General features: G+C 42.2%; 1 protein-coding gene across 1 annotated transcript in view; it reads right to left on the bottom strand.

Moving 5' to 3' along the window:
• Nucleotides 1–22,400, bottom strand: part of CDH13 (cadherin 13) — a 612,680-nt gene that overhangs the window by 390,309 nt on the left and 199,971 nt on the right. Inside the window, exon 3 of the mRNA XM_035119665.2 lies at nt 160–368. Within this exon, the coding sequence (XP_034975556.1) occupies nt 160–368 (209 nt within the window). The remainder of the gene's footprint in view (nt 1–159; nt 369–22,400) is intronic.

Genomic DNA, 22,400 nt, shown 5'->3' with positions numbered 1-22,400 from the left:
CCAATGCAGAGCATAAAATATTATTAATAGTCTTTGGGAAATAACATCAGGGTTATCCTCTGTTAAAATGGCTAAAGGACATCCCCATCTAACTGCTAGTCTCAAGGAATCTGCCCTAGCGGCAGGAAAACCTTTGATCTACATTTGTTTGAGTCTTACCTTTAAAGAACCTTGTTTCTCTTTTCTGTTGACAAGCAATACTTCTGCTGTATCTTCAGCCTGAGCTGACCGGGCATGAATGAATAAGGCTCTGCCAGTGTCCGATAAATTTCTCAGTGCAACTAAAACCCCATTTGGTTCCACCTTGAAGCCTGGGTTTGAAACTTCAAAGTTCAATTTGTGGTTTCCTTGACAATCATCAAATACCACTAGAGAGAGGCAAAAGGGGGGGAAAGAGATAGAAACAAGAGCATAAGTATCCATTAAATATATTATTATTATTATTATTATTATTATTATTCCTTCCACACATATCTCAAGGCTATGTACAGAATGCAATAAATCAGTAAATAAACAGTTCAAAACTACACAAATAATAGAAGCAGATAAATTTAAAGCAAGAGGAACATAAGAATATAAGGAGAGCCTGCTGGATCTGGAAAAGGCTCATTCAGTCCAACATTCCGTTCTCACAGTGGCCTGTGGGAACTCTCAAGCAAGACCCCTGCACAATATCACCCTGGCAGAGACCTGTTTTCAGTGAAAGCTTGTAAGAAACAAAATGTCTTCATTTGTTTCTGGGAAGCACAGCTATCTCAATAGGACAGCTATTTCACAGAAAAGCAGCAGCCACATTTAAAAGCCCTGCTCCAGGTTACAAGCTCTTTGGAACTTGAAGGAGAGACTCTTTAGTGCACTGCAGTGACCTAATGGGTATACCGGTATAATACTTGGTTGTTTATCGTACCTGGTGTCAGTGAGCAGAATGGGGGGGGGGGGAATTGATGGAACTTTTGGCACTGAAATCCAATATAAATTTACAAAGTTTATGAGTATCTGTCAAAAGGACCATGGCAGTGAGGGCTTAAGTTCTGAGCATTGGGGTAGCTAGGTCTTAACAGCTTCCCAATAATTCATGCAGGGTGGCTGTGGGAGTCAAAGTGACTGTGGACTTTTTTTTCAGGATCCAAAGAACTCTGCACAAAAGGATAGAATTTTCTGAAAATCTCAATCTCAAGTTTATCCACACAGATTTCTTCTAACTCCCACCTTGCTCCTTAATTTCAGTGAGAAGCAAGTTCCCCAACAGCACTCATTTTGCTAAACAATATCAATTCCTGCATTGTTATATATGCCACATTATACACATCATTTGATAAACTTCTATCCTCATGCTCACCAGCACCTACAGCCATCTTTATTTCCCTGAATGAAAAAACAACAACCCAGATGTCAGTCACTTTTCTTTGCAGGATGATTGGTTCTATACCTTTTTCCAGGACTACAAAATCCTGTTGGAGAGAGGGCAATCTTATAGGGTGGGTACTTTTCAGACTTTACAGAGGACAATCTGCTATCTGAAAAAGTCCTATATTTGAAGGGTGGTTGAATGCAAGTCCAGTTTAAAGATAAAGGATCCTAAGAATTGAGTGTAGGGGCCTTGAAATTACCCATCAACAGTTGGCACCTAAATGGTAGAATGAGTAAGCTCAGTATTTATATTTAAATTATAATATTTTTTCTCAAGTTGCATCTATTAGCATATGCAAAATGTATGCATATTTATGCCCTTGTTTGTCCTCTCTTTGAGTGATGCATAAGTGGTCACCCTAATGGTTTACAAGATTCCCAAATGAGCCCTCTTGACACTCTAGGACAAAAATACTAGGTATCTTTCACATAGTGAAGTCCAAAGAAGTGAACTCTTTTCTAGCATGTGTCCAGAGTGAAATTTATTCAACAAAATATAATCAAAATCAGAGTTAAACAAACTTGAAATATAAGCATCTACTTTGGGAGCAGTTACCCCAGGTTTATAATGTGAGAAACAGCAGGCAAGAACAAAATGTTTTCAGTTAATAATGATATAGTAATCATCCCGGGCTTGGCCTGGGCATCTAAAATCCTTAAGGCTAACAACACAGTGCTGGGTAATAATTTTGTTTCATATTAAGAACCAATTCTGTTTGTTTGATGGAAATTACTGTAGGATGATTGGTTTGACTATCAAAGCGCCTCCCTGAATATATGAATTTCCACACTTCAACAGTGCCATAATTGTTATTGTGTAGACCACTGTAATTATGTTCAGCATGGGCTTTTTCTTATGGAAAGCTTTTCATATTTATGGAATTGAGATCCATCTCTAATAGGCTGCTGATCTTTGAAGCTCTCTCTTTCATTAGATGCAAATGCACCATATATCTTTTTAATGCAGAAGTTATGAGCTCAGGGCATTTATTGAAATAAAATAAAAAGACCCGCTTCCTGCAAAACCAGCCATTCCTCAACCTGGTGCCCCTCTAGATCACGGGAACTCCAACTTCCATCAGCCCCAACAGGAATTGTTAGGGATGGTGGGAGATGTAATCCAAAAACTTTGGGAGTGTACCATATTAGCCAGAGAGAGTGACAGAGAGAGACCCCTACATGCACTGGTTCTGTGGAGGAATTCAGCTGTAAAGTTTGGGGATGCCATTCATATGCCCCTTGACAGATTGAAAGGCTGGCAGCAGCATAGAAGTTATGAAGCAGTCATGGAATTGGAGTGTTATGCACAGGTACTTTTCTGGAAGAATAAGAACTGGTCTTTTGCTCCCCTTTCTGTTTTTGCCTAGAAGGAAGGCTTTCAATGAGGCTTTCAAACAGCCATCAATATCCTCTCCCATTAGCGATTGGATCTGTATCACCAGCAATTATTTAAATGTCAAAATAGCAACAATACACACATTTAAGTAAGACAATGCAATTAATTCTTTTCTTTTTTTTTTGTAATTTGACAAGCCTTAACAATGGCATGCCGGAAATGTAATGCCCGTGAGGAAAATTCGCTATTCAGGGAGATGAGGAGATATTGATTAGATAAAGTAGGATTTGCTATTTCTCCACACCTTGTAATTCAGTGTCTTTTTTACTGAACTGATATTATTCTGGAAAAAAATCAATAATGCAAATAAAAAATATAAATGGACACCCATTATATACGTATATATACACTCACAGTGCAGAGGACCAATTCACCATTCAGGGTGGTGCAGAGGCAGCAAGGCACAGCTTCCCGGGGGGGGGGACTTCTCAGTTCTGCCACCAGAGATAAATATTTGGCCTCCTGGCCCAATGCTGGGTCCACATCCTACACTAGTACTGGAGAGTTCTTGGGCCTCACTCATGCCAGAGAGCTGCTGCTGTTGCAGCATTCTAGTCCCCTGCGAGAAAGACCTTATACTGAGAACATCAGAAAAAATCATGTTGCTGATGACCTACCAGGGAATTTGGGGGTGGAAACACAGCAGAGTTCAAAGGAATATAAAGGAGGGCTTGGGCCCCATCACAGTACTGATGAGAACACTAAGAACACAATTAGTGGAAACAATAGCAAGCTTCTTCCTTATCCTTTAGTGGTGGAAATAGCTGGGTTTGGTCAATGGGAGCTCATCTACCACAATAGAATATTTAAGAAAGTCTTGGGAACAAAGGAAAGTGCCTTATTGATCAGACAACTGATCTATCTAGCCCAGTATTGTTTATACTGATGGGCAGCAACCCTAAAGGATTTCAGATGGAGGAAGCTCTCAACCCTACCTGGGTTCTGCTGCATGTAAAGCAGATGATCTGCCACTGAGCTTTGACCCTTCCCCATTTTTGGTGCTAAACAGCAGTGTTTTTTTCTGGGGGGGGGGCGGGCAGGGATACAGATACCCCTAAACATTTTGTGAATCTAAGTTTGGCCTCATTGGGGGAACAGCATTTCAATCTGAGGAGGAAAAGGATATTACCCAAACATTTTTAAAGAAAAAAAAGCACAGCTAAATGGACTTTTAATAGCAGTATCAACAGGTATGGCCATGCTCACTTATGTCAACTGCTGACTTTATGAATCTTAACAATTACACTGTGCATAGTATTTGAAGGGGTTAAGGATCACAGAGTTTTAATTGCTAGAATAGGCTCAGTAACATCACACCTCCTCTTCTCCTTAAATAGAATAAGTAAAGACTGTTTCCTGTTCTTTCCTCTCTCCTTCCGTCTCTCTCTTCGGTGCAAGCCAAGGAGTTGGACATGCCTAAACATAAGCTCCCAGCTTCACCAAGTTCCAAGTTCTCCCTTTTTAAAAGGGAAATTCCCTTATGCTGAATAGGCTTCCTCGCGAGAAAAGGGAAAACTTGGCAGCTATGCATATCTGAAGCTACTTTGCTTAAGTTAACAACCAGAAAATTTTACTTGTATTATTTCATTGCTGTTGCATAAGGAAAATGCATGCCTGAGACCTAGAAACTGTAAGTATAATATTTTAAAATTACTTTGCATTAATTGAATAAGAGGTAAAAGGGGGTCAGCTGCTTCACACAGCTGAATGGAATAAATAAGGTTCAATAGCCTATTTATACGTTTCATGAATCTGCCTAATGATGGGACTCAAAACTCTGCTACTGGGGCTATCTGTGTGCTAGCCCTACGTTTTGAATCCAGGCACCTAGCCATTTCCCCTTTGCTGTTAACCCACATACATGGGTCTTTGGAAAATTAAATATAATTAATACATCCTCTTACCAATTCCCATCATTATCCCCAATGAAAATACATATTTAAAAAAACCTACCAGTCATATCCAGATGAATCTATCTGTTTAGTTCATGTATATACCATGTTATATTTCTATTTCAACACCAAAACCTCTAAGTGAGATTATAAATCCCAATGAAAAGGAAATAATGTAAGGGATATAATGCACAGTTTTCAGAACCAAACAGCAACAACAACAACTTATTATTTATACCCCGCCCATCTGGCCGGGTTTCCCCAGCCACTCTGGGTGGCTTCCAGAAGGATATTAAAATACAATAATCTATTAAACATTAAAAGCTTCCCTAAACAGGGCTGCCTTCAATGCTCCCCCCCTACAACTACTACTCATCATGATAATTCCACATTTTAAGTAATACAGTTTAAGTAATACAATTTTATAAATGCCTCTAAAATAATGCACTAAGTAAAACAACTATGAAGCACGAAAACCACAGTCTCCAAAAACAAAATCGCTCAACCATCTCAACACCCATCACATCACTTCACCCACTCATTTTTCACTTCCATAAAACACTCTGATGTATATATGCTCAAACTTTTATTTCTGTGCAGACAAAGTTATTTATTTATTGATATCTTCTGTATGGCTCTTCTGATACCCCTAGTCATGCTGCCTCTGCCAAGTGAACATCTTTATTATGTTTAATATGCCGTATGGCTCAGAATAGGCTCCAAAACTCAGCATGTGGAGAACAGAGTCTGTGCCAAGCATCTTCCAATGAAAAACAAGCTATATTTCATTCATCCTGTTGCTCCTTTACCAGTCTGTTGGCATTATATTTGGTGTTAGGTCCTTCAAGAAACTTTGTATATCTGTATTCTAGTGTGTGTGTGTGTGTGTGTGTGTGTGTGTGTGTGTGTGTGTGTGTAATGTGTGTGTAATGTGTGTGTAATATGTGTTTTTGTCTGCCAGTTGACCTTATGTGTACTACAGATTTAATCACAGCTCTCCCATGGAGCTGAAAAACTCAAAAGAAAAGGGAATTCTAAGTCTTCCCACGTCTGACCCAAATAATCATTAAAAAACAAAACAAAACATGACAGCAGCAGCAACAACAACATACAGATATGTTGAAATCAAATACAGGTCAATTCTCCGGGTCCAGAGAGCTGATACACAAACATTGAAGTTTGTTTTCTTATCACTGTTCAGCAATTCATGGAAAGGACTTGAAATATGGGCTACTGTCAGCCATGAGCTAAGGAAGTGGTGGTCAGAAACTTTGTCTGACATACTGCAAAGTTTTGGTTCCACCACCCTGAGTCTTCTTTAGAGCTTCTAATGAATATTCAAGCAAGCAAAAATAAAACCTTAACATTCTCAAAGACTCTATGCCCCTGACAGTTAGAACACTTTAACACTGATTTGTGTTTGTAGCAGTGGATATTTGCTCTTTGATTCAACTCCCTAAGGATTAAGGCTGTGATGCACAGCAAACTTGGGGAAGGGGTGTAGCTCAGCAGTAGAAAAACATGGTTTGTAGGCAGAAGCACTAGCTTAAATCCCCAGCCTCTCCCCTAATGCTGGGAAGGCCTCTACATCCCATCAATCTCATGGCAGCTGCCTGGCATTGTGAACTATATCGGCCGATATCAGAGGTGCCACCTTCTCTGGAGGAATGAGGGGGCCCATGTGCAACTCTGTGCAATGTCCTGATGTCATGTGGGGGGGTCCTCTGAACATTGAGGGGCTCTGGCCCCTTCAAAAAAAGAGAGGCCTTCACAGTGTCCAAGACTCCAGCAGCCAGCACCCTTGGCCTAGAATGGGCCTAGAACTCAGTATAAGGCAGCTTCATCTATTCCAAATTTATGGGTATCAATTCCACTTTATTTTGGAAATCTTACTTCCAATTGTGCTGGATGTGTTGCAAAAGCAGAAGCAACTGGTTCATAGCAAACAAACTGGAGCCCATCATCTCATCTGCTTCTTTTTCATTATTTATATATTTTACATCTACCTTCTCTTAAAAGAAATTTAAAACTAGATCAGCAGAAGGAACCAGAACCTCTCAGTCTAGCACCTGCAGCCTATCACCAAAATGTAAGGACAGGCATACCTGGGCAATACCTGCAAACAACACTGCAGAAAACTGTCACTTTGTGTAGCTTTTAATATGCTTCCCAAGCTTTCTGAGAACAAAAATCAACTGGGTTAATTTACACCCATAAACTTTGGTATGTGGTTTAAGTCACTGTCAAGGTCACCATATTAGAGAGCTAATTAATGTGCATCATTCAATTACTCAACCCTTGAGTAATTTGCACATTACATTCAATGAGTGTGTAATCTGTGTTCACAAACAGTTGAGCCATACCTCATATGGTTATTTACATATAATGTTCAGTGAGTGTCAGCTCTGCAGAGTAAAACAGTTGAAGCAGTCAAGTAGGCAAAGATGGGGGTAAGGTGATCTCAGAAGTAAACTGGTCCCAAGCTGTTAGGGGGACCTATACCATGTTTCTCCATAAAACATGAAACCCTGATTGTGCAGGGTTCCAGATCATGTGCTCCATCATGTGCTCCAATCAATGGCTCCTCCTTATCCTGGAGAGTAGTGACTAGTGGGGTGCCACAGGGTTCTGTCTTGGGCCCAGTCTTATTCAACATCTTTATCAATGACTTGGATGATGGGCTTGAGGGCATCCTGAGCAAGTTTGCAGATGACACAAAATTGGGAGGGGTGGCCAATACCCCAGAGGACTTCAAAATGACCTTAACAGATTAGACAACTGGGCCAAAACAAACCAGATGAATTTTAACAAGGAGAAATGTAAAGTACTACACTTGGGCAAAAATAAAATAAAAAATGAAAGGCACAAATACAGGATGAGAGACACCTGGCTTGAGAGCAGTACATGTGAAAGGGATCTAGGAGTCTTGGTAGACCACAAACTTGACATGAGTCAACAGTGTGATGCAGCAGCTAAAAAAGCCAATGCAATTCTGGGCTGCATCAATAGGAGTATAGCATCTAGATCAAGGGAAGTAATAGTACCACTGTATTCTGCTCTGGTCAGACCTCACCTGGAGTACTGTGTCCAGTTCTGGGCACCACAGTTCAAGAAGGATACAGACAAGCTGGAACATGTCCAGAAGAGGGCAACCAAAATGGTCAAAGGCCTAGAAACGATGCCTTATGAGGAACGTCTTAGGGTGCTGGGTATGTTTAGCCTGGAGAAGAGAAGGTTAAGGGGTGATATGATAGCCATGTTCAAATATATAAAAGGATGCCATATAGAGGAGGGAGAAAGGTTGTTTTCTGCTGCTCCAGAGAAGCGGACACGGAGCAATGGATTCAAACTACAAGAAAGAAGATTCCACCTAAACATTAGGAAGAACTTCCTGACAATAAGAGCTGTTCGGCAGTGGAATTTGCTACCAAGGAGTGTGGTGGAGTCTCCTTCTTTGGAGGTCTTTAAGCAGAGGCTTGACAGGCATATGCCAGGAATGTTTTGATGGTGTTTCCTGCTTGGCAGGGGGTTGGACTGGATGACCCTTGTGGTCTCTTCCAACTCTATGATTCTATGTGTTATTTGTAGGCTCTCCGTCGTCAAACATCAATGCTTAACGCACAGATATTGGAGTATGAAAATGGGTAGGCACATGATGTTGGATGCAAGACCAATTATATGGCCCCGTGTCCCGTTATGTAAATTGGGAAGGGGGCTTTCAATATTTTTCACACCCCTCTACAAAACTTATTTTTCCTTGAAGCTTTGAACTTAACCGTATAGACCTCATCCAAAAATGAAACTAAAGTAGTACTCAAAGTCCTTAGAGGCAAAGGAGATCATCTGTTTTCTTGCATCCATCCCTGGTAAATCATCATTCTTGCCGGTGTTTCTTTGTGCAACCAGTGATACAACCATGGATCATCACCATGTACATTGGCATGAGGTATGGCGGGGATGTTGGTTCAATTTGCATTTTAATACAATACCTAATTCACACATTCTGCATCAACAGTGAACTGCAGTGCAACTAACCTTCAAAATTGACACTTCTACAGAAGTTGTGGTAAAAAAATTCAATTTTTTAAAGTGTTCAGTAAGGAGTCTTGTTAGGCAAAAATATGCACAGAACTGCAAACGTTTGCAAAAATAATATGCAAAATGCATTATATATGGGGAAATGGCTTGTAAAATGTGTACATTTGACAAAATTGCACACAAAATGTATATATTTATAGAAATGCACATTAAAATGCTGAGTAATTTTGATGCACACTGGTGTGGTGATCTGAAATTAAGATTGAAAAAGAAGAACTCGAGAGAAGATGAAATTGACTAACCCATTCATGTGCAATTGCGAGTGCTGCTATTAGTGATGCTTCACAATGGCATCATGTGGGTGAAATAATTTCTCCTCGCTCTCCCTGAAGAACTCCTTATGCCTGACTCTGCCATTACTACTCAAACCAGCCAGAGAAACATTAGCTGGCACTTGGTGGGAAGCATTCTTTAAAAATTGCACAAAATGAATGGGAACACTATTTATTCCAAAGGGTAAGAGATTTATCTTAAGAAGCATCACCAAAAATGAAAGCCTTTGTCTCTCACCACCTGCGGCGTAAGCGATACCAGAGCATTATTTCCAAAGTGCTTGCTTGTTTTGGCGATAGTACATGATTCATCGTTTATGTAGCAAAGCAAAATGAAAGTGAGTAATAATCGGAGCCTGGTCTGCAATATTTTCCTTCTCTTTCAAAACAGGAGGGGGGGGGGATAAAGATATTTAAAGACCTGTGACAACAGAAGCCCTGAGTAGATAAACCTGCATTTCCACAGCTCTGCAGAAACTTAAACTGTACTGAATTGGGGGAAGCACATAAATAAATAAAGTCTTAGTAAATACAAAGGAATGATACATTTATCTGGTTCTGATCATAAGCGTTCCTCCCTTTTAATTTGGCCCCATTCTCCCCAACTTTCTTATGTGTCCCTTCCGCCTGGAAGAAGTGGACCATTTGGATCCCTTCCAGTCGGGATTCAGGCCTCATCATGGGACTGAAACTGCCTTGGTCACACTGGTTGATGATCTCTGGCGGGCTAGGGAGTCCGGGACAAAGGTGAGAGTTGTTTCCTAGTTCTGCTGGATCTCTCAGCGGCTTTTGACACCATCAACCATAACATCCTTCTGGACCGTCTAGAGGGGTTGGGAGCTGGGGGCACTGTCATACAGTGGTTCCACTCCTTCCTCCTGGGCCGTGTTCAGAAAGTGTGGGGGATGAGTGTTCGGACCCATGGGCTCTCACTTGTGGGGTGCCTCAGGGCTCTGTCCTCTCCCCCATGCTTTTTAACATCTGCAAGCAGCCTCTGGGAGAGATCATCAGGGGATTTGGGCTGGGTGTTCATCAGTATGCAGATGATACCCAGCTCTACCACATAACACCGGTCTTGAAAGATCTACATTGGCTCCCAGTATGTTTCCGAGCACAGTTCAAAGTGTTGGTGCTGACCTTTAAAGCCCTAAATGGCCTCGGTCCAGTATACCTGAAGGAGTGTCTCCACCCCCATTGTTCTGCCCGGACACTGAGGTCCAGTACCAAGGGCCTTCTGGCGGTTCCCTCATCGCGAGAAGCCAAGTTGCAGGGAACCAGCAGAGGGCCTTCTCGGTGGTGGCGCCCGCCCTGTGGAACACCCTCCCATCAGATGTCAAAGAGAAAAACAGCTACCAGATTTTTACCAGATACATATGAAGGCAGCCCTGTTTAGGGAGGCTTTTAATGTTTAATAGATTATTTTATTTCATTTTTCTGTTGGAAGCCGCCCAGAGTGGCTGGGGAAACCCAGCCAGATGGGCGGGGTATAAATTATTATTATTATTATTATTATTATTATTATTATTATTATTATTTTGTTTCGGGTACAATAGCTCTGAACTTTTAGTTCGGCGGGGGCACCCAAAATGGAGTGGAGGATTGTTACAGTAGGCAAAATGTTATAGGTTTCAGAAGGTTGTACTGATGGAACAATGGAAATAAGAATATAAAAAGAGCCTGCTGGATCAAGCCAGTGGCCCCTTTAGTCCAGCACCCAGCTCTCACAGTGGCCAACCAGATGCCTGTGGGAAACCCTCAGGCAGAACCTGAACACAAGAACACTCTCCACTCCTGTGGTTTCCAACAACTCCAGGCTGGATAGTTTAGCTGGCAGAGCATGAGACTCTTAATCCCAGGGTCGTGGGTTCGAGGCCCAAGTTGGGTGAATGATTCTTGAATTTCAGGGGGTAGACCAGATGGTGGCTTCCAGCTCTACAATTCCATGATTCTATGGTAGTTAGAAGCAACCACTGCTTTCAACTGTGGAAGTAGAGCATGGCCAGAATGACTAGTAGCTATTGACAGGCTTCTCCTTAGTTTGTTCCTCTCCGTCTCTCTCTTTTAAAAGTCTTATTCTTGCTGATGGTGTCAACACTCCACATAGCAGTCACTGGTAATTGATTTATTTAGGCAATTTTTACACCACTTCGTATTTCAAAGAAAATCTCTAAGCTTCCTAAAATATCACAAATTAAACACAACCCCTCCAATACAGTTAAACATTCACATTTTAGAGCAGAACAGATAGGAATCCTCTTAAAAATCCATATATTCTGAAATAGTTAGCATATGGTGGCCATGGTAACCACTAGTACAGGGATCAGCAACCTTTTTCAGCCCTGGACCGGTCCACCATCCCTCAGACCTTGTTGTGGGCCAGACTATATTTTGAAAAAAGAAAATGAACGAATTCCTATGCCCCACAAATAACCCAGAGATGCATTTTAAATAAAATGACACATTCTACTCATGTAAAAAACACACTGATTCCTGGACCGTCCGCGGGCCGGATTGAGAAGGCGATTCGGCCGCATCCGGCCCACGGGCCTTAGGTTCCCTACCCCTGCACTAGTAGATCCAAAATACAGCAGAGAGCACCCAAGGAAATATACAATGAAAAATTTGTGGGTAACAGCAGCACTCTAACTTCTGTTGCTATCTCCTCAACTTACGTTCACACTAAAAGTTGGGACAAAAATTACATACTCCCGAATCCCAACTTTTTCCCTTAGGGGAGTTGCTGCAACTCCTTGGAACATCTTTTCTGGGCGGGGTATAAATTATTATTATTATTATTATTATTATTATTATTATTATTATTATTATTTTGTTTCGGGTACAATAGCTCTGAACTTTTAGTTCGGCGGGGGCACCCAAAATGGAGTGGAGGATTGTTACAGTAGGCAAAATGTTATAGGTTTCAGAAGGTTGTACTGATGGAACAATGGAAATAAGAATATAAAAAGAGCCTGCTGGATCAAGCCAGTGGCCCCTTTAGTCCAGCACCCAGCTCTCACAGTGGCCAACCAGATGCCTGTGGGAAACCCTCAGGCAGAACCTGAACACAAGAACACTCTCCACTCCTGTGGTTTCCAACAACTCCAGGCTGGATAGTTTAGCTGGCAGAGCATGAGACTCTTAATCCCAGGGTCGTGGGTTCGAGGCCCAAGTTGGGTGAATGATTCTTGAATTTCAGGGGGTAGACCAGATGGTGGCTTCCAGCTCTACAATTCCATGATTCTATGGTAGTTAGAAGCAACCACTGCTTTCAACTGTGGAAGTAGAGCATGGCCAGAATGACTAGTAGCTATTGACAGGCTTCTCCTTAGTTTGTTCCTCTCCGTCTCTCTCTTTTAAAAGTCTTATTCTTGCTGATGGTGTCAACACTCCACATAGCAGTCACTGGTAATTGATTTATTTAGGCAATTTTTACACCACTTCGTATTTCAAAGAAAATCTCTAAGCTTCCTAAAATATCACAAATTAAACACAACCCCTCCAATACAGTTAAACATTCACATTTTAGAGCAGAACAGATAGGAATCCTCTTAAAAATCCATATATTCTGAAATAGTTAGCATATGGTGGCCATGGTAACCACTAGTACAGGGATCAGCAACCTTTTTCAGCCCTGGACCGGTCCACCATCCCTCAGACCTTGTTGTGGGCCAGACTATATTTTGAAAAAAGAAAATGAACGAATTCCTATGCCCCACAAATAACCCAGAGATGCATTTTAAATAAAATGACACATTCTACTCATGTAAAAAACACACTGATTCCTGGACCGTCCGCGGGCCGGATTGAGAAGGCGATTCGGCCGCATCCGGCCCACGGGCCTTAGGTTCCCTACCCCTGCACTAGTAGATCCAAAATACAGCAGAGAGCACCCAAGGAAATATACAATGAAAAATTTGTGGGTAACAGCAGCACTCTAACTTCTGTTGCTATCTCCTCAACTTACGTTCACACTAAAAGTTGGGACAAAAATTACATACTCCCGAATCCCAACTTTTTCCCTTAGGGGAGTTGCTGCAACTCCTTGGAACATCTTTTCTGAACCTTTGCTAGTTCTACAATATCTTTTTTGGGCGTGGATGGATGGATGGATACAAAAGAAAAAGAAAAGGTAGCTTATGAGTTAAATATGAATCTATTACATACATAAAACAACTTTAAAATGATAAATTTTATTGAAAAATAGCATAGTTAGGGGCTTTTTTGTTTTGTTTTTGTTTTTATGATGTAACAACTTGTGCTTTTATTTTGTTATTATATTTTATTTTTGTATTTATATGCTGTGAACTGCCCTGAGATCTTCGGATGAAGGGTGGTACGATAAATAAATAAATCCTCTCTATATGTAATGACATTGACAAAATTGAATACACATTAATGTCCATTTCAAAAAAAAATTGTTGCAGCATATCATAAAAAAATAATTTTTTTCTGAAAATATGCTCATATTGGAGGTGGCGCTGTGGGTTAAATTACTGAGCCTAGGGTTTGCTCATCAGAAGGTCAGCGGTTCAAATCCCTGTGACGGGGTGAGCTCCCGTTGCTTGGTCCCAGCTCCTGCCAACCTAGCAGTTCGAAAGCACGTCAAAATGCAAGTAGATAAATAGGAACCGCTACAGCAGGAAGGTAAACGGCATTTCCATGTGCTGCTCTGGTTCACCAGAAGCGGCTTTGTCATGCTGACCACATGACCTGGAAGCTATACGCCAGCTCCCTCGGCCAATAATGCGAGATGAGCGTGCAACCCCAGAGTCGGTCACGACTGGACCTAATGGTCAGGGGTCCCTTTACCTTTACCTTTATTATTGTTCTACCACTGAAGAAGACTTGTTAGTTGAAATGTGTCTGACTTTAGAAAATATTTGTTTCAAGAAATTGCACATGTTCTTTCATTTTAATTGATGTGTGTGTGAACTATTTTGGTATGATTTGTGAATTATCTGCCATGAGAATCAGCTTTCTTCATTCTTGATGTCCCACACATTGGGATCCACTGGTCTTGAAGGTGTGAGAGAGATCCACACCCACCCTTAATCAACTAAAAAATGGCCAGTAACTGACTGATTTAAAACCTGCTGAACCCCAGGACTTTCTTGAGAATGCTCATCAAAACAGAGCTGTTAGCTTTTTCAGGAGGGGGTGTTCCATGCATTGCAGCAAACTACATTTGATTCCATCAGAGCTAAGCCAAAGTGACATAACTTATCTTTTAACATTGACTCCCATCTTAGGCTCAGACAAGTGCAGCTGCTGAGAACAATTTCATTAAAACTTTGCCATGTTGTCTTGCTTTTCACAGCCATTCCCAACATGGCTTCTATTCACATCAAAATTTGCCTTTGATACACCTCACACAAAGAACCACTTCTGCTTATCCAGAAAATGAGCCACCAGGGGGCAAGGGAACCTCACCAGTCAGAACCATCAAAAAGAAATTGACTCTCCCCCCCCATCCTATACCCAACACATGATTGCCAGGTAGTGTTTCCTTCCCAACAATCACCATATTCACTCTTCGAGTTCACATTCTCAAGGTTCTTATAGAAAGGAGGAAGAATTCCTTCCAATCCTTTACAATGGGACCATAGGATGTGCCTGTAAACATGCCCAGTTGAAAGGGAGGAAGTTGATTTTTCCTACCAAAGGACATCCTTGTCTACACTATATTTTGATTGGGTAAACATGTTGATTTATTGTTTGCAGATCCTTCAGTTTGTTATATTTTAAGAACATTTCCCCCAACCAAGCTTTGTTTACTGAGTCTTCTTTATGGGTATGTTGGCAATGGCACCCATGAGATATAAAGCCCACCTGATCCCGTGCTCAGTCAGGGCTTCTCAATGGCTCATCTAGAATGAACAGAGCCACTAGAAGTTAAAATCAGACTACATGTGAGCACAGAGATGCCTCCAGAATGCAGTAGTAAAAGGAACAGCATAGGAAGTGCCTTCTACTGGGTCAAACCATTGGTCCATCCAGCTCAGTGTTGTCTACATGGACTGGCAGTGGCTCTCCAGGGTTTCAGTATTTACCAGCCCTATATGGAGATGCCGGGAATTGAATCAGGCAATTTCTGCACACAACGCTGATCCTCTGCCACTGACCTACAACCCTTACTCAATGGAGGATACTCATAGCAACATAGAAAGGTGTCTTATACCAAGTAAGACCATTGGTTCCTCTAGCTTAGTATTGTCTCCTTTGATTGGCAGAGGCTCTTTAGGGTTTCAAATGGGACTGACTGGAAATGCTACAGTTCAGTGACTGACAAGGCGAAGCCCCCCCCTCCCCCCATTGGCAAATGTCCCAGTGGCATCATAAAGCATCCAGGGAGACCAGAGTTTTCACTCTGCACTCTTTGCCTCTTCTAGGTGAAAGAGGCCCAATGGGGAAACTTAGCTCAGGCGCCCACTGAAGCTAGAGCCCACATTTCATGACCAGTCCTTCAAAGCTGCTCCTCTGACCTCATTGAGGAACAAGATTTAGCCCCCCTTATCAGAGACAACTGCTTGACTAATAGCTTCTTATTCTTCTGCATTAGAAAAATCTTAATGATTATCATGCTAAGGAAGCTTACAGAGATAAGATACTAATCAGTCCGACTTGGCTTGTCATTGCTCATGGTTATAAACCTATTATAAAGAATGAATCACATAAAGAATGAACTCTCCCCCTTCCTACTCCTCCGCCCTTCACCAGCTTCTCTTGTTTCCCTAAAGCACTAGTCTCTTACAGCATTAGTGATGGTGTTGCTACATACTGTTGCCTTGCTCCATCCAGGTTACACTTTGCTACTAGCTAAAGATATGATAGTGACATCCACACAGTAAATAAGGACTTGCAAGCAGTTTCTTTTTGAGAAGGGATGTTTAATTGATGCATATCTGCGTCCTCAAAGCAACTCTGTCAACCTTTTAGGCTGGGATTTATTCAAGACACAGTTTCACAATGACCTTTCCTCCTACCCATCATATGGAGCACAACTTAACATGGCAGATAAACAAGGAGTAACTTTGAGAGAAATCACAAGATTGTTGGGTGAGTGATGGGTGGGGTGTGGGCAATGGCGAACCTACATTTTTGGGAACTGAAGCTTGAACTGTTGTGGGCAATGGCGAACCTACATTTTGGGGGCCCTGAAGCTTGAACTGTTATGGAGGCTCCTTCAATGGGGTTGTTTACAACAACCTTTACAGCACCTGTGCTACTGACTCAAACTCTGAGATTGTTGAAATATTTATAACAAAAATTAATCAGTTTGAGTTGTGTGACTCTAATTGGGTCTATTAGACCAAAAATGTTTAAGCAATGTGAACTAAAGTAGATTTTGGGGCCCCTCCAGGTTTAGGCACCCTGAAACCTAAACTGCAATAGTTTTATAGCAGATTTGCCCCTGGTGGCAGTGTGTGTGTGTGTGTGTGTGTGTGTGTGTGTGTGTGTGTGTGTGTTATGAAGCTAGAAGGCAGATTTACTGAGCTGGGGAATGGGCAGAGTGAAAGCTTTGGCCTCTGTGATGGGTCAGCATTTCCTAAGTCAAGGTAGAGCCTGGGAGATGTTTAGTTTTCTTGGGAATTGCAGAGATGCTAAAATAGGGTCAGAGCATTTGTATCAGAAAGGGAGATGTCCCATCAACAGATGCACCATGTGAGCTCTTTGGAAGAGTGATGTCCATGTTGTAGCAACAGTAGGACTGGGCTGAAATCCCCCCCCCCCAAGTATATGTCCCAATTTACAGGCAACAAACAGCCTTCTACCCTGCACTTTAGAACTTTTTTTTGGGCAGGGGGGAGGGAATGCAGACAAGAAAAAAATGTTTGACCTATTTATCGGGGCATCATTTGCCTTTCCTACTTGGGGCCAGACACAAACACATCTACTTACAATACAGAAGATATGAGAATTGTGGTAGGATCCACCACACATCCATGTATCCCATCTCTGTGTAGGCTTCAGGAATCATCACATAACCAATGCAAAATGATGGCAATGTGCTGTCACGAAGCCAAAGCCAAGTAAAGCCACATCAGGAAGCAAAACCCAGGACCCAAGTGTTGCACCAACAACATGGTAGCAACACTGATGCTGCTCAGGCTTTGCACAAAGATTTGGAGACCTCAAAGCTTGGTTGCAGCAAACCTCTTGTGAAAAATCAGGTGCTTTTCACTCTTCAGCTAATGGCAGGTGGATCACGCTCAAAAAGAACCAAAGAACCCCTAAAACAATCCAAGGGAGTGAAGTGCAGACTTCATTCCTGTTCCTGGGGGTGGGGGAAATCATTGCTGCTCAGTCTACAAAGAGCTGAATTTACCAGAAAGGTTCTTGCTCCATGACAACGGCCATGTAAACATCCACTCTCAATGTGTCATGTACCGCATCTGTGGTTTTTTTTACATCCTTGCTTCAATTAAGAACTCCAATTCAGTGTGTGCATACACACACTAACTGTTTATTATTCTACACAATGGTGAAGCATCAATTATCCACGGGAACATTTTAACCTTTTGTTAAAAATAACTGACAGTGGCTATTCTGAGGTTTTAAAAAGTAATTTGGGTGTGCTGTTAGGCTTTCTCCAACAGCTTTATGAAGCAAGATCATGGTGGGATGCAGTTGCAGCGGCTAGTTTCTTTGCTTGTATAATTTGACAAACATGGAAAAACAGCACACAACAAAGAATTTGTTTGTTTGTCTACAGCATCTGGTTTTCAAGAGTATATGGCCTCTGACCGTGCAGGGTCCAATTTAGCTACGGTATTGCAACTAAGGGTTGCTGACAAACCTTTTCTAAGAGCCCTGTTGTATGAGACAAAAACAACACACAGTGTCCAACCACATGCCTCTGCCACATGTCTCTGGCAGGCAATAGTCCTCTCCCATGGTTCCTCAGCAACAGGCACTTGAAGACCTACTGCCTCTGAACGTTCCACACAGGCATCACAGCATCTTTTTCAAAGGCATCCAAGCCAAATCTGCATCTCCTGCCAGAAAATTCCATAAGGCACGGTGGAATGCTATGCAGATTTACTCAGAAGCAAGCCCCAATGCATCCCAATTAACTGGGATTAGGATTGCATCCTTAATTTCACATGGTCATAGCCATATCAAGGCTCCCTTGCGCAGGGCCGTCTCTAGGCCCGGGTCCGGTGGTGCGGGGTGCCACGGTGCCAGGCCACCAGGGGCGCTGCTGTGCCCGCTGAGAGGCGCGGCTGAGGCGGCCCCAGGCGCGCCTCTCAGCTGTTCAGTGGCTTCAGGCCGCTCTCTGGAGGCGCACGGGCCTGGGGCCGCCTCTGCCGTACGCAGGGGCATCGCAACAGGGGGCGGGCAGTGCCGCCCACCCGCCGGGAAACAGGGAGGGGGAGGGGGCGTCGGAGGTATCCGTCACACCACGGTGCCAGGGCGCCGGGCATGCTTAAGACGGCCCTGCCCTTGCACCTTTGGTAAGGAGTTGTGTTGGTGCCACCCCACCTGCCATCCCTTGTGCCCTTGGCAAGGGGATGTATCAGTGCTTCCAAAGCTGGGAGAGACCATGTACCAGAAACTCAAATACAGTGGTACCTCTACTTACAAATAACTCTACTTACGAATTTTTCTACTTACAAATGGAGCTCCGTCCGCCATCTTGGATGTGGTTTAGATAGAATTTTTTCTACTTACGAATTTTTAGATAGGGTTGCTTCGACTTACGAATTTTTTCTCCCAATGCATTCCTATGGGATTCGACTTACAATTTTTTTCGACTTACAAATGTGTGTTCGGAACGCATTAAATTCGTAAGTAGAGGTACCACTGTAGGTTGCTTTTTGTCACCTTTTGTGCTTCACCAGTGGCTTCTTCCATGGCCATTGGGGTCAGGTATGCTCTGCCTCCCCTGCCTCCTCTCCCCTCTTCCTCCTCAATTGGTTCACCTGACTTCCTCCCTCCCTCCATTCACTGCCTTCTCTGCTAGCCACTCTGAGATGGAGTGGAAAGGTATGATTTTTGCGCCCCGTTGGGCCTGCACCCTTGGCAAGGGGGCAACCTGCCAAAACCCTAAGTACACCCCTACACACAATGTGTCCTTTCCCCCTTTTATAGGCCCCAAAGAGTCTGACAATCAGTCTCACTGAAATGCTCAGGATGCGCTTTCCAATTTGCTTTGGGAAAGTTGGGTGAAAAAAACCCTCAAGTGAACAAACCTGACACAGCACTTTTGTTAATTTGTCAGAGGCAGATGAAAGATAGCCCAACTCCACTCAGTCCCAGCTAGGGAGCTTCCTCCATTGTGTATCCCAAAACGTTGTACATGCCCATCGGCAAAATGTTCTCTGACATCCTCCTAAGATTAGTTTTCCAGTTACCTAACAACGGTTCAACTTAATTGCCAAAAAAATTCTCCTAGAGGGGGAAAAAAGGCAACAAGCAATCTATAATTTTGCATAAATGCCTTATGGCCAATTCCAATTTGTGTTTAAATAAACCAGAAATGGCATCCTGCTGGCCTAGCCTCATTAGCACATTGCCTATAGAGCAATAGCCATGCAATATTAATACAGGCTGCGTGACTCTCCTTTGAACAAGAATGTATCTTACAACTATTTAAAATGAAAACACATCTTGATAACCAGCAATCAAGACCTCTATTTTTGAACCTCATTATAAGGGCTGAATTAGGGGTAGGTGTGGGTGCTATGATTGAGCCATTTGCTAGTTCCACATCATGCAGAAGAGGGGAGTTGAGACCAGACATGGTATTCTTCCACCCAACCTCTGTACACCCAACATGGAGCTGCAGATGTCATTCCTGGGGATGGCTCCTCTTTATGTGTTTTACATACAGGAGTCGGACCACTGGTCCATGTAGTTTGGTATTGTCTATACTCACTGGCAGTGGCTTTCTAATTTCCAATTTGGGTCTCTCCCCACCCTACCTGGAGATGCCATAGATTTAATCCAAGACCTTTCACATGCAAAACAGATGCTCTACTACTGAGCTATGGTCCTTTTTTAGGTGCAGACCTCACAAAGCAACACAGAGATCTGGAAGCAGAGTATGCAATCACAACACAATTCACCATCTCCCTACTTGCATGCATGCATTGAATGTGAGCATAATGTCTGGATAGGGCTTGTGGATAGAACATTGGCATGTGGCCATTGCATGAGCACCTGTGCACAGTCAGGAACACTGCAAAAAGTAGATGTCTCTGTTACACATACAGAGTCTACATACACATACATATAGTTGTATGTATACAGCATGAGAGGCAAACCTGTAGCTTTGCAGATGCTGCTAGATTCGAAATCACATGAGACCCAATCACTTAAAAGGGCTAAAGCAGGTAAGAAGAGCTGCTTGGATCAGGCCAGTGGCCCTTCTAGTCTGACATCCTCTTCTCAAAGAAAACAATCAGATTTCTGTAGGAAACCCACAAGTGGGACCTGAGAAGAAGAGAAGGCGGAAACCTTATGTGGTTTCTAGCAACTAGTATTTAGAAGAACTATTGTTTCCAGTTGTGGAAGCAGAACATAGCCATTGTGGCAAGTAGCCATTGATAACCTTCTCCTTCATGAATTTGTCCAATCCTCTTTTATAACCATCCAAGTTCGCCACCATCACTGCCTCCTATGGAAGCGAGTTCCATAGTTTTAACTATTTGCTGCCTGAGTATGGATGGGTTAATAAACAAGGTAGGATTTAAACAAATCCAAAGGATACCAAACTACCAAACTCTCTCTCACTCTCTCTCATTGAACCTCACATATACACACACCAAAGCCCTGCAACTTCTGTGTTTCATAGTGTGAAATACTGTTTAGTCAACTTGATACTGGCATTATGTAGAACATAAAAGCCTTTGCCTTCCCATGTTTGCTCCTTGCATACTAAAAGCACATCACATTCCCCAAGGGCACCTCAGGGAATCAGAGACTTTTTTTCAAATGTTACTTCTCCTGTACATCTTACAGCTTTACCAAAAGCTTAGAAGAAAATAATTATGCAAAACTCAATGTTGCACCAAACATCGTGCTTTAATGAACACTTTTCATTAAAGCTACCACTTTATTTCTTGTTGAATTGGATTTGCCAAGTGACACTTTTTTTTCTGAAACAAACCCTTCCTTAATAGAATTAGTTTCCCCACCCCCAATTTGTAGTGCTGATATTCCAGAAACCTAAGCAATGTTCTGATAGTTTCCACAGTTACTTGAACAAGTCATCCTAAATACATTTGTTAGTAAACAGCAGGCCTGGGTGAATAATTTATAACCATTCAGTTAGTTAATTTGGTTTTACGGTTTTCTTCCAATAACAAGCTGACTGTTTGTTCATGAGGCTTTTCTTTTCTATTTAAGAGGCATCAGTTTGCTTTCAATTATTTATGAATGTCTGTCAATGTTTTCTTTTTTCTCTTTTTAACAGTTGTGTTTCGAAATATTCACAATACAACATTTTTGCTTTGTCGACAGCCTTGGTTACAAGTTCCCCTGTTTGATGATGTGGGAATCCACTGTCCTCGCCATTGCTTAGCAGGAAGGAAGAGACGTCTTAGTACAGGCAGGTCACTAGCCTTCAGGCTCCCTTTTGAACCTGTAAAATGGGAACAATCCTGTTCTACCTCACAATTCTTTTTGAGCTCTAAGCAACTCAGAGGAGCTTTCAGGAGAAAAGAGAGAGCAGAGAATCCTGCACAGAACAAGGAACTCCTCTGGTTCACCACCACCCATGGAGTAAATCTGAGGATGAAACAGAAGGAAATCGTGCATGGTGTAAGGATGAAAAGATTTCCTTCGGTGCATGACCTGCTGCTTCTGAACTCTATGTTATTCATCAGAATTTCCAGTGTGAATGCTGGAATTTTGGCCTTTACAGTTTGCTGCTGCTTTCAGTAGCTTCCATTCATTTGCATCTTCTCCATCAATAAAATGCACCACACACACAAACACCACAATCTTGATTTCACATATGATTTCATCAAGATGCTCTGTGTGTGTGTGTGTGTGCGTGCGTGTGTGTTTACTAATGTGCAAATGGACTCTTGTGCATTGGTAAAATATCAGTGATGTGCCAAAAAAATTCTTGTTTTTCTTTTCTTTAACAAGAAAAAAAAGAAATTAACAAGAAAGAAATCACAACTGGTAATTGTCATAGGTGAAAGAAAATTTGAGTGAAATTCTTATACTTGGGATATGGTTGCTTTTTTGTTGTTGCATGCACAGGAAAGGGTGGAAGTAAAGGAAGAATTTTCCTCCTTTAAGTTGACCTTTTTTAACTGCAGAGAAACAAGGAAAGAAAAAGTGTAAGAGCAAAAGATAAGGATAGGTGGCTGCAGTAAT

The sequence above is a fragment of the Zootoca vivipara genome, chromosome 6 (assembly GCF_963506605.1).
Source record: "Zootoca vivipara chromosome 6, rZooViv1.1, whole genome shotgun sequence".
NCBI classification, from domain to species: domain Eukaryota; kingdom Metazoa; phylum Chordata; class Lepidosauria; order Squamata; family Lacertidae; genus Zootoca; species Zootoca vivipara.
Note: the sequence above shows the minus strand (reverse complement) of the source record. Positions and strands in the feature narration are given on the sequence as shown.